This window comes from Elephantulus edwardii, unplaced genomic scaffold (assembly GCF_000299155.1).
Source record: "Elephantulus edwardii isolate Elephantulus edwardi_28Jun2011 unplaced genomic scaffold, EleEdw1.0 scaffold00051, whole genome shotgun sequence".
In the NCBI taxonomy this organism is placed as follows: domain Eukaryota; kingdom Metazoa; phylum Chordata; class Mammalia; order Macroscelidea; family Macroscelididae; genus Elephantulus; species Elephantulus edwardii.
The window spans coordinates 3,722,892-3,735,432 of record NW_006399801.1 but is presented as its reverse complement, the minus strand read 5'-3'; the positions used below and the strand labels follow the sequence as shown (position 1 = coordinate 3,735,432).

At 38.6% G+C, this 12,541-nt stretch overlaps 1 protein-coding gene across 1 annotated transcript in view; it reads right to left on the bottom strand.

Moving 5' to 3' along the window:
• The window catches only part of BRWD1 (bromodomain and WD repeat domain containing 1), a 126,156-nt gene that overhangs the window by 78,980 nt on the left and 34,635 nt on the right, over window positions 1-12,541 (bottom strand). The window contains exons 13-15 of the mRNA XM_006886775.1: window positions 9,877-10,062; window positions 2,935-3,118; window positions 2,197-2,290 (exon numbers count right to left, since the gene is read on the bottom strand). Coding sequence (XP_006886837.1) covers window positions 2,197-2,290; window positions 2,935-3,118; window positions 9,877-10,062 — 464 coding nt within the window. The remainder of the gene's footprint in view (window positions 1-2,196; window positions 2,291-2,934; window positions 3,119-9,876; window positions 10,063-12,541) is intronic.

The window sequence follows — 12,541 nt, the reverse complement described above, 5'->3', positions numbered from 1 at the left end:
TACTGGAACAGCTCATGAACAAAGAACTGCCAGAAGTGCAAATTGGGTTTAGAAGGGGTCACGGTACTAGGGATATTGTAGCTAATGTTAGACAGATCTTGGGCTGAAAGCAGGGTGTACCAGAAGAATGTCTATCTGTGTTTAACTGATTATGCAAAGGCATTTGACTGCATGGATCACAACAAACCGTGGCTGATGCTGAGAAGAATGGGAATCCCAGAACACTTGACTGTGTCTATATGAAACCTATACCTGGACCGGTCACTTCTGGTTGCTGTGAGGCTGAGCACTGTGACACTGATGTGTCAAATGTGTTAATGGTTGGCTACCTAATGCAGGCAGAGAGTGGGGTGGAGCTTCCCGATTAAAACAAGCTTGGAAGGAGTAGTGGCATCCACTTCCATAATAGCTTGCCTCCAGAAACCCTATGAACCTGGAGAGAGGATGAAAGGCACCCAAGCGTCTAGGCCTCTCCTTCATAGGGTCGCTATGAGTCGCCTGCCACTCGACGGCTCTTAACAACAACAACATACCTGGACCAGGAAGCAGTCGTCAGTACAGAAGCATTGCATGGTTCAAAACTGGGAAGTGTGTACACCATAGATGTCCTATCTCCATACCTTTTAAACCTATATGCAGAATAGATTATCCTGGAGGCTGGGCTATATGAGGGAAAGTGTGGCATCAGGATTGGTGGAAGATTCATCAACAATCTGCATTATGCAGATGACACAATGCTACTTGCTGAAAGTGAGGAGGACCTGAAGCACTTGCTGCAGATAGTCAATGAATGCAGCCTTTAATAATGGATTGAGGTTCAATATCAAAAAGACAATAATTCTTACCACTGGGCCAACAGGCAACGTCAGGATGGATGGTGAAAAAAATTGAGCTTGTTAAAAGTTTTAGTTTGTTTAGCTCTAGAGTCAATACTCTTTGCACCAGCAGCCAGGAAATTAAAAGATGTACTGTGATGGAAAGTCTGCTGTTACAGACTGCTCCAAAGTACTGGAGAGCAATGGTGTCACTCTGGAGACTAAGGTGCATCTAATTCAGACCATGGTCTTTGCAATCATGTGCTATGTGTCAGAGAGGTGGACAATGACTAGGGAGGACAGAAGAAAAATTGATGCCTTTGAGCTATGGTGTTGGAGAACAATATTGAATATACTATGGACTACTAAGAAAATGAACAGGTTTACCCTGGAGAGGTAAGGATTCTGAAGCTTTGTCTGACATACTTTGGACATGCTGCAAGGAGGGACCAGTCCCTGGAGAAGGACTTCATGCTTGGGAGAGTGGAGGAACAGCACAGGAGAAGACCACCCTCCTCTATGAGGTGGACTGATTCAGTGACTGGGGTAATTGGGGTAGGTATGTCAGAGACAGTGAGATTGGAACAGGATAAACTAGGGTTTAGGGCAACTGTACAAAGGGTCGCTATGAGTCACAGGGGACTCAATGGTATATAACAATAACAACAACAACAACATATGACAACTTTCAAAAGAAGCGGAGGAAAAGTTTACACACAGACAGAATCATTCCTGGATGGCTATAAGGGATTTAAAGGAGAAAGAGATGCAGAAGTATGTAAGCTGGGTGAAGAGAATTTTAACATACAACAAGGGTATGATTATACATTATCATTAATAATTGTATTAATCAATTGTAATTAATGTTATAAACTAAAATGTGTAATAAAAAGCAGCATGATTGTAAAATTTCACACAAATCAAAAACACTAATTACCCATAAAAAAATAAAAAGATTTAGGAATTAGTCAAACAAAAAAAGTAAAGCTAAATAATTGTGGTACTTAAGATATGCGAGAAAGCAAAGTGATAGAAATTGGATACTATGGCTAGTAATTAAACAATGTTCTACTTCTTCACTCCAGTAGTCATTAACAGTGATCTTCCATGATCTATGAAACTTTCTGGCATCAGACAGCTTCCAAACTTTTCTTTATAGCTGCACAAGCTTAAATCTGTTTTATTATTACATCCCAGAGGACTTGAAGTTATCAAATATTCTTTACTTCATTTACTCAGTAATATTGTCAGATAAAACCCTTCAGAATGTTCAAAACTTAAACCTAAACATAGTATTTATATAATGTTCAATGATACCTTCCTTATGATATCAAATTTCAATTTATTTTCTAACTTGCTTAAGTAAAATATATTTGGTTACCTTTTGTGAGAGCTGGAGGGTCTTCCTTTTCCTTCCTAATATATACAGATTTCTTTCTTCTTCACCTTTCTCTAGTCTGAAGTCTTCCAATTTCCTACAAATTTGGGCAAATTTCCATTTTAAAAATCCAAGATAAAATGAGTTAGTAAGAGTTCACAATTCACTATTCTCTAATTCTGAATGAATAATATGAAGACTGACTAGCTATTATGTGCCGACTGGTAGAAGTATACCACCCACAAAGCAATCTTTCAAAAAAACCAAACCCTGACAGAAGCTCTGGTAGCAATCTGTAACTAGTTGTCTTGGTAATCTCAAAGAACCTGAAAACATTAAGTCATCTGAAAAATTAAAATCAAAACACTGAATATGTGTTTAAATTGAACTTTTTTTCAAGATATGAAAATGTTAATTTTATTTTTAAACAATACTTCAGCTTTTAAAAACACACACTGAAATACTTATGATTAAAATTCTATTGCTCACATATGAGTTTTCAAAAAGTAATGATGAAGGATGTTTATCAAGTAGGTGTTGACAGAGATGGAGTAAGAAATGACTATAAAAAATATACTATAGTGAAAACTTGTATTATTTTGTTACTTTCTAGTCACAACTGAAACAGTTTTTCATCCATTACTAAAATGTATTTGTATAATTATTTATACAACTAACATATAATCATATGAATTTATTTTTTTAGACAGAAATAACAGAAATAGATATCCTAAAACAAACCTAAATATGCCTAGTGGTACCTCTGGCACAACCACTCTTCGTTTCCAAGCTTGCAGGTCACGCTCTGTAGCAATTTGACTGCGAGGTGCATTTTGATGCATTTGACGAACACCTTCAACTTGCCCACTACGACGTAGACCAATATTTGGAGGGGACTGGATATCTAAACTTAGTCTTCTAAAACCTAGGGGAAAATGAAAAAGAAAAATTTCATTTAGGAACCTCTCCAAAGTACTGAAGAGCAATGGTGTCTCTCTGGAGACTAAGGTGCGTCTGATACAGGCTATGGTCTTCGCAATCATTTGTTATGCATCAGAGAGTTGGACAATAACCAAGGAGGATAGAAGGAGAATTGATGCATTTGAGCTGTGGTGCTGGAGAAGAGTATTGAGAATACCATGGACTGCTGGGAAAACAAACAGATTTGTCCTGGAAAGGGTTAAACCGGGTGGCTCCTTGGAGGCAAGGATTCTGAGGCTCTGTCTAACATACTTTGGACATGTTGTGAGGAGAGACCGGTCCTTGGAGAGGGACATCATGCTTGGGAGGGTGGAGGGACGGCGCAGGAGAGGAAGGCCCTCTATGAGGTGGATTGATTCAGTGACTGGGATAATTGGGATGGGAGTGTCACAGACAGTGCGATTGGCACAGGACAGAGCGGAGTTTAGGGCTGTTGTACATAGTAGGGTCGCTATGAGTCGCAGGTGACTCGACGGCACATAACAACAACAGCATGTAGCAAGGACACATTCCTCCACCTATTAAAGTACATGTCAAAAACAAATGAACCTTTGAAGAAACTTAAAAAAAAACAAACCAACAAAAACTCCAAATAATGTAACTGAGACCAATACAGCAAAACAGAATACTTATTATTAAACCAAAATTTTTAAATCCCACAATGGACAGTGTTTGGTGGAGCTCCCCGATTAAAAAAAGCTTGGAAGCAAGAGTGGCATCGACTTCCAAAACAGCCTGTCTCCAGAAACTCTATGAACTTGGAGAAACAATGAAAGTTACACAGGTGTTCAGGTCTTTCACTCACAGGGTTGCTACAGGTCATCTACAACTACATGGCACTTAACAACAGGTACCATCATCTAAGATCTATTGGGCTTTTCTCTCTTCAGAGCAAAGAAGAGTGAAAAATAACTGAAGACTCCGTACATCAATAAGTTCAAAGGATCAATGAGTCAGAAAAATATATAGTTTCTACCATCCATACTGTAAAAGCAGCAGATGGGACCTGGGTACAAATGCAAACTATTCTGATTCGGATCACAGTTGAAAATGCTTCTCAGAAGAGAATTTCCGGGAAGGGAGGAAAACAAAATCCAAAATATAAAAATGACTACACCACAAGTATTTACTATTAACATGCCATATTTTCTTTTTTTTTTCTATAATTATATTTTATTAATTTTCATAAACATTTACAGAGATTTTGGGTTTCCATTCATTCATTGTTGCACTATTCTCTCTACCCTCCTCCCAGTTTGTTCTTGTCCAAATGCCACAGTGCTTGTCAAAGCCTGTTCTGATTAATCTTCTTTGTCAGTGTGTCCTTTGCCATTCCCTATCACTCCTCCCTGAGAGAGACTTCACCCTGAGTCATAAGGAAAAGGGGATGGCGTATTCTCTTAGCTACTTCTTGCTGAAAAGGGACGCTGTGGGTTTCAGGGTGACGATCTTCTCTCACTACTCTAAAGGGCCCCTTTGGCAGTAGGAAACACATAGACTATTATGGAGATTGATTTTGGAATTTAGATGCACTCTTATTGATTGTGCTTGGCCGTACATGTTCATATCCTTGAAGATGTATCATGGGGGTGTTGCAACCTAGAAGACACAAATTTGACTAACAAGTTATAAGTACAGGAGTCAAAAATTATGGAAAAGTAAAAGAAAAGATTCTGTCATTGTTTTACAAACCCTCCCCCAGGTCCCCTCCACCATGTAGCCCTCGCTCTAGACTCCTGTGATGACAGAAATACCTAGTTATATATCTCTTTTAAACAGTTTTCTCCCTCCTCTGTTTCAGTGCAGTATACATTATTGAACCCATCTTACTCAGTCTCTCCCCAACCCCAAGGACAGTCCCATTCTACAACAGTGGCATCATGTAATATTTGTCCTTTTGTGACTGGGATATTTCACTCAGCATAATGTTCTCCAGAGTCAACCATTTTGAATAATATTGCATGAGTTCCTTGTTTTTTAATGCAGCATAGTATTCCATTGTGCGAATATACCACAGCTTCTCTAGCCATTCGTTTGTTGATGGGCACTTAGGTTGTTTCCAACTCCTTGCTATTGTGAACAAAGCTGCAATAAACATGGGTGTGCATATATCTGCTTGGATGTCAGCTATGGTCTCTTCAGGGTATATTCCCTGAAGTGGAATTGCTGGGTCAAATGGTATCTCTATTTGCAATTTTTTGAGAAAGCGCCATACTGCTTTCCATAGGGGTTGCACCATTTTACACTCCCACCAACAGTGAATCAGGGTTCCAGTTTCTCCACAACCTCACCAACATTTGTTGCTTGCTGTTCTGTTAAATTCTGCTATTTTGACTGGGGTGAAATGGTATCTCATAGTTGTTTTAATTTGCATCTCTTAGGGCTAGGGATTTTGAGCATTTCTTCATGTGCTTGTTAGCCATCTGAATGTCGTCTTCGGTGAAGTGCCTGTTCATATCCTGTGCCCATTTTTCTATTGGATTATTTACCTTTATCTTTTTGTGGTGCTCAAGTATTTCATAAATTCTGGATATAAGTCCCTTATCTGATACGTTATTACCAAATACTTTTTCCCAGTCAGTGGCTTCCCTTTTTACCCTATTGGAGAAGTTTTTGGATGTGCATAGGGATTTGAGTCTTAGAAGATCCCATTATCTTCTCCTGGTTGTAGGTTTTCCAGGATACTGGGAAGATTGTTTATGTTGTGGATTAGGACTTCTAGTGTTGTTCCTAGCTTTTCTGTAATGAAGTTTATAGTCCTTGGTTTTAGTCCTAGGTTCATGATCCACCTTGAGTTGGTTTTTGTGTATGGAGTGAGGTGTGGGTCTTGCTTGAGTCTTCTGCAGATATTTTTCCAATTTTGCCAACACCATTTGTTAAAAAGGCTGTCGTTTCCCCACTTCACTGATTTCATCTCCTTGTCAAAGATCAGTTGACCATAGATAGATGGGTTGATCTCTGGATTCTCAATTCAATTCCATTGATCTATGTGTTAACATGCCATATTTTCAGTGCTATAAATCTTTTATTTCTGTTGGTGTTTCTTTTTTTAAAGTACACACCAAAAATATACCTTACAGGGAAACTAGCATTAAAGATAAAACTTCTCAAAACTAAGGTACTTAACAGAGCCCTAACAAAAAAAAAAAACATTTAATTGGAACCTAAAGGTAAAGCCATCCAAAGAAGGCAACTGCTAAAGTGGATATGAAATATTCACAAAAAAGAAGTGGCAATACACTGGCCAGAGCATTGGAAAAAAACAAACCAGGACAATGAAGTAATGCAAAAAGACAAAGGTGCTCCGATCCTTTTTGGTGCTGTGTGATGTCAAGTCCGAACTGACTCACAGTTGACCCTCCAGTGGGTTTTCAGAGGCAGTACATCATATGGGGATTAACAATCCAAAAGATTAACAAGTGGGTTAGAAGTAGGTGTTTTGGGGATTGCAACACAGTTCACCTTAACAATAGGCCACTAGAGTTCCACGTTGTAGCAGCAGACATAGAAAGTAGTGAAATCCTTCAGTGACTTACAGTGTAAATTTTAAATCCATTGAAAAACAAAGATTCTCACCACTGCGCCAACTGGCAGCATCAGGATGGATGGTGAAGAAATTGCGATTGTTAAAAGCTTTAGTTTGCTTGGCTCCATAGTCAACACTTTTGGCACCAGCAGCCAGGAAAGCCTGCTGTTAAGGACCTCTCCAAAGTACTGAAGAGCAATGGTGACACTCTGGAGACTAAGGTGCATCTAATTCAGACCATGGTCTTTGCAATCACTTGCTATACATAAGAGAGCTGGACAATGACTTGGAAGGATAGAAGGAGAATTGATGCCTTTGAGCTGTTATGTTGGAATAGAGTATTGAACACACCATGGACAACTAAAAAAACAAACAGGTTCATCCTGGAGAGGGTTAAATTAGGCTGCTCCTTGGAGGTAAGGATTCTGAAGCTTCGTCTGACATACTCTGGATCTGTTGTAAGGAGGGACCAGTCCTTGGAGAAGGACATCATGCTTGGGAGGTTGGAGGGACAGTGCAGGAAAGGAAAACCCTCTCTGAAACGGATTGATTCAGCTACTGGGATAATCAGGATAGGTGTCTCGGAGACAGTGAGAATGGCACAGGATACAGCAAAGTCTAGGGATGTTGTACAAAGGATCACTGTGAGTCACTGGTGACTCAATGGCACATAACAATAACACTGTAAAAAGTAATGACATTTTTTATAAAGTTGAAAATAAAAATACTTATATCCAAAAATTCGACTGTTGTATTTTTATCTATAGTCTTCAATGTGTACCACAAAACACATATAAACTGTTAATAACATTTGTTTGTGATAAAAACAAAAAGCTTTAGATATTCATTAAAATGAAGTTATGTATATTCACACAATAAACGTTTTCAAATATCTTAATTACAGTGAAATAAGACAAGTAACCTTTTATGTATCTGACAAATACTCACTTGTTACTACGCCAGTATTCTATCTCGTATACCTACCCCAAAGTTAGTATTTCTAAAAATAATTTGCTGTAAACTAAGTTATAAAAGTAACACTGCTCGCTTCAACGATTTAGATCCTCCCAGAAGAGCTGTGGGCGAGCATTAACATTACTGGTATGTGTATTCATTGTCTCCTGGACACAAGAGCCTACTATTTGGTCCTAAAAGCCTTCTGAGATCCCAACTCTTCTCACTATTTCTTAGTTGTTGGAATTGACAGAAAACCTCTTAAGCAGTTCCTTACTTCACCTCTGCCTTGCATGCGGACTTCTGAGCTGTAAAACAACCCAGTGGTAGATGGAATTTGCTCCAGGTCTTAAGAACAATAAATGACATAGTTGAGCCTTTACATCTTGTAATAGACAAAGTGCTAGTCAATAGGCCTTTTATTGTAAGAACTACCTTCCCTCTGTAACTTGATTTGTAGTAGAGCCTCTACTTGGAATATTATTGCTTTTTAATTTTTGACTCATGTACTTTTAACTTGTTAAATTTGTGTCTTCTAGGCTGCAACAGTTCCATGATACATCTTCAAGGATATGAACATGTACGGGTAAGCACAATTGATAACAGTGCATCTAAATTCCAAAATTAATCTCCACAACAGTCTATGTGTACTCCTATTGCCAAAGGGGCCCTTTAGAGTAGTAAGAGAAGATCTTCACCCTAAAACCTACAGTGTCCCTTTTCAGGAGGAAGTAGCTAAGAGAATACACCGTCCCCTTTTCCTTATGAATCAGGGTGAAGTCTCTCTCAGGGAGGAGTGATAAGGAATGGCAAAGAACACACTGACAAAGGAGATTAATCAGAACTGGCTTTGACAAGCACTGCAGCAATTGGACAATTAAAACAGACTTTCAAGGGGGGGGGTGAAGAAGAACGAACTGGGAAGGAGGGTAGAGAAAACAGTGCAACAATGAATGAATGAAAACCCAAAATCTCTGTAAATGTTCTTTAAAATGAATGAAATTTCATAATTAAAGAAAAAAAAAAGTAACACTGCTTACCTGCTTACTTAAAATTGTTCCCACCACAAGATAAACAACCTAACTGAAAAATGGCACAGGCTATGAACAGACACTTCACCAAAGACGACATTCAGATGGCAAACACACTCATGAAGAAATGCTCAAAATCCCTAGCTCTAAGAGAGATAAAAATCAAAACAACTATGAGTTATCATCTCACCCCAGTCAGAATAGCAAAATTTAACAGAACAGCAAACAACAAATGCTGGCAAGGTTGTGGAGAAACTTGAACCCTAATTCAGTGTTGGTGGGAATATAAAATGGTGCAACCACTATGGAAGGCAATATGGCACTTTCTCAAAAAGTTGCAAATAGAAGTAACATTAGACCGAGCAAATCCACTACTGGGAATATACCCCAAACAAATGATTACCACCATCCAAGCAAATATATGCACAACCATGTTTATCACGGCTTTGTTCACAACAGCAAAGAGTTGGAAAAAACCTAAGTGCCCATCAACAAACGAATGGATAGAGCAGCTCTGGTATAATCACAACGGAATACAACGTTACACTGAAAAATTATTCATGAAACAGTATTCAAAATGGGTGGCCCTGTAGGACATTATGCTGAGTGAAATATCTCAGTCACAAAAGGACAAATACTGAATAGTGCCACTGCTGTAAAGTGGGACAGACATCGAGTTTGGGGGGAGATGGAGAAAGATGGGATAAATTATGTATACTGCATTGAAACAGATGAGGGGGAGAACTGTTTAAAAGGGATATATGATTAGGTATCCTTGTCACAACAGGAGTCCAGAATAAAGGCTGCATAGTGGAGTGGATTTGGGGGGGGACTTTAAAACAATGAAAGAGCTTTTATTTTTCAAAGAGAAGAGATAAATGGGGGCCAGGGGTGGGCAGGGAGAAGAGTGCAACAATGAATGAATGGAAATCCAAAGTTTCTATAAACTTTCATTAAAATTAGTAATTTTTTAAAAGTTGTTCATAATGCATGTATGAGTGTGTGTGTGTGTATAAAACAATAAGTTCATTAATTATTCAGTTTTACCCCATTATTTCTTTAATCACCAGAAACTAATACATCACATGCACTTCTAAGAATGTTTCAGTGTGTCATTTCACATCTGTGTCACTCATTTATGTAATAGTATTTATTAAATTATTAATGCAAAATATTCCTTGTATTTATTACCTCTTCTGGGTGTTTCTTCCCCATTTGGAAGTGCACCTGGCATAGGGTCTTGATCTGCAGCCATTCTCTGATCTTGCTGCTGCTGCAACTGTCTTATCATTCCATCGAGAATACTAGACTCTGGGCTCCGTTCACCATTATCATTGGTTTGCAGGCTTATGACTTGTTCTATCACTTCACCATCACCTATAAATTTATTGAATCAATGAATGAATATATACCCATAATATATATAAAACAGACAACAAACTTGAAATAGATTATATTTCTAATTTCAATTACATCATCAGTTTTTAAGAATTCTTGGTTTAAAAAAAACAATCAAAGATATCCCATACATGACAGTTAAGGAGTATGAGAAAAGAGTCAAAGAAAATTCTTCCTTTAGAGTACTGTTTCATCAGTTACTGTCAAGTAGATTCTGAGTCACAGTGAATCCCAGGTGTATTAAGTACTATAAAAATCTTCTCATCATAGCATCTGAAATCCTCAGAAATTAATACACAAAGAGGCATTTCTGGGACTGTTTCATTGTGCCATTTCACATTTATGGTACTCATTTCTCTAAGATATATCTTGCTAAATGTATTTCATTAAGCATAGTCTGGTGGCCTAGTTTACAGGGAGCTATGCAGCTAACTCAAAGTCGGCACCTCTCTGGTGGTTCAAATCCTCCAGTTTCTCCATACAAGAAAGATGGGGAGTTTCTTCCTGTGCAATTTTATAGCCTTCCAAAAACCAGCTAGAAGGTCTGTCATGAGTTAGTTCTGACTTGGCTGCAATGAACCTGAATTTTATTTCACTAAATTTTATTTCTCAGAGTATCTGGAATTTAAGAACCTGTGTAATTTCTGGAACTGGAGTTGGAAAATCAAACGAACAAACTCATTCAGCATTTCTTAAGCTGAAAGAACTAAAGAATGAATTCAAGCCTCGAACTGCAATACTGAAGGATGCTGTGGGAAGAATGCTGAATGGCCCAGAAGCATCAAAAGAAAATGGAGGGAGTACAAAGAATCACTACACCAAAAAAGAACTGACTGACAAAGAAGAATTTCATGAAACAAAGTATGCTCAAGAGCCTGTGTTGATGAATGAGGACGTTCAAGCTGCTCTGAAGGAATTGGCAAAAAAGAGGGATCTCTCCAGAGTACTGAGAAGCAACAATGTCAGTCTGAAGACTAATGTGCATCTGATCCAGGCCATACACTTCACTACTACTTGCTTTGCATCAGAGAGCTGGACAATGACCAAGGATTACAGCCTTTGAGCTGTGGTGCTTGAGAAGAGTACTGAATATACCATGAACTGCTAAGAGAACAAAGAGGTCCATCCTAGAGAGGGTGAAGCCAGGCTGCTCCTTGGAGACAAGAATTCTGAAGCTTTGTCTGACATACTCTGGGCATGTTGCAAGGAGAAACCAGTCCTTGGAGAAGAACAACATTCCTGGAAGAGTGGAAGGACAATACAAGAGAGAAAGACCCTTGCTGAGATGGACTGACTCAGTGACTGCAGTAACGGGGTAGGTGTGTCAGAGACAATGAAATCGGCTCAAGATAGAGTAGGGTTCAGGGCTGTTGTACATACAGTTGCTATGAGTCACAAGCAACTCAACAGCATGTTAACTACCCAAAACAATATGATTTCTAGTGTATCAAAAACTGTTGTTTTATTTTCTACTTCGTTTTTAAAAAGGGAAAACAAACAAGCAAAACCAAACAACAACCCTCCATTGGATCTCCAAGGCTGTAAACTTCAACAGAAGAGACTGCCTATCTATCCTCCTCAGCATCACTAGTGAATGCAAACTGCCAGACACCCAGCCATATAGTTAGCAGCACAATGTGCTGTAGCATAGACTTCTTAGACATATTACAACTCTAGACTTCTTCGGTGCCCAAGGTCCTAAAGATATTCTGCAGCTGAGAGGACATAATTAAAAGTCTCTCACTTGGCTTAACTTAATTTATCACTTTGTTATGCCTTTGTTATGTGCCATTGACACAGAACTGACTCACATCTGATACTCTAAATGGGCTGAAAACACACGAGTTCTAAAATGCACATCAGGCAGCTGCCTTTTTAGCTCCTGAGGAGTGACTGGTAGATTTGAATAATCTCAATCCTCTGAGTTGGCAATGTGACTCCATATGTATGGGCCCCCAGAGCTCCCTTAGCTCTATGCCTTTAGCTTACCCAATTCCAGTAATTTTTTAACTCAACCACAAAATTACATTTAAATTTAAAATGGTTTTGCTTCCTTATTCTAAAAATGCTTTCCAAAACTCTAAGAGATTCAGAGCTAGTACTAATGGAAAAAAAGGGCTGGGAAAACTGTAGGGTCAAGAAATGTACCTAAATACTAAGGAATTTGCTCATATACGTAATTCCCTATTAAATTTTCAGCAAGATGAAATCTTTTTGGAACATAAAACTAAATTATGGCTTTTACATCGAAGACAGATGAACTATCACTCTTTTTCTATCCGCCTACAAATACACACTAACAAAGTTAAAATAACAGAGTACGTTATCTGAAGGACTGTTGTTGCTGTTATGTGCCGTCGAGTCACTTGCGACTCATAGAGACCCTATGTACAAGAGCCCTAAACCCTGCTCTGTTCTGTGCCAATCGCACTGTCTCTGACACTCCCATCCCGATTAT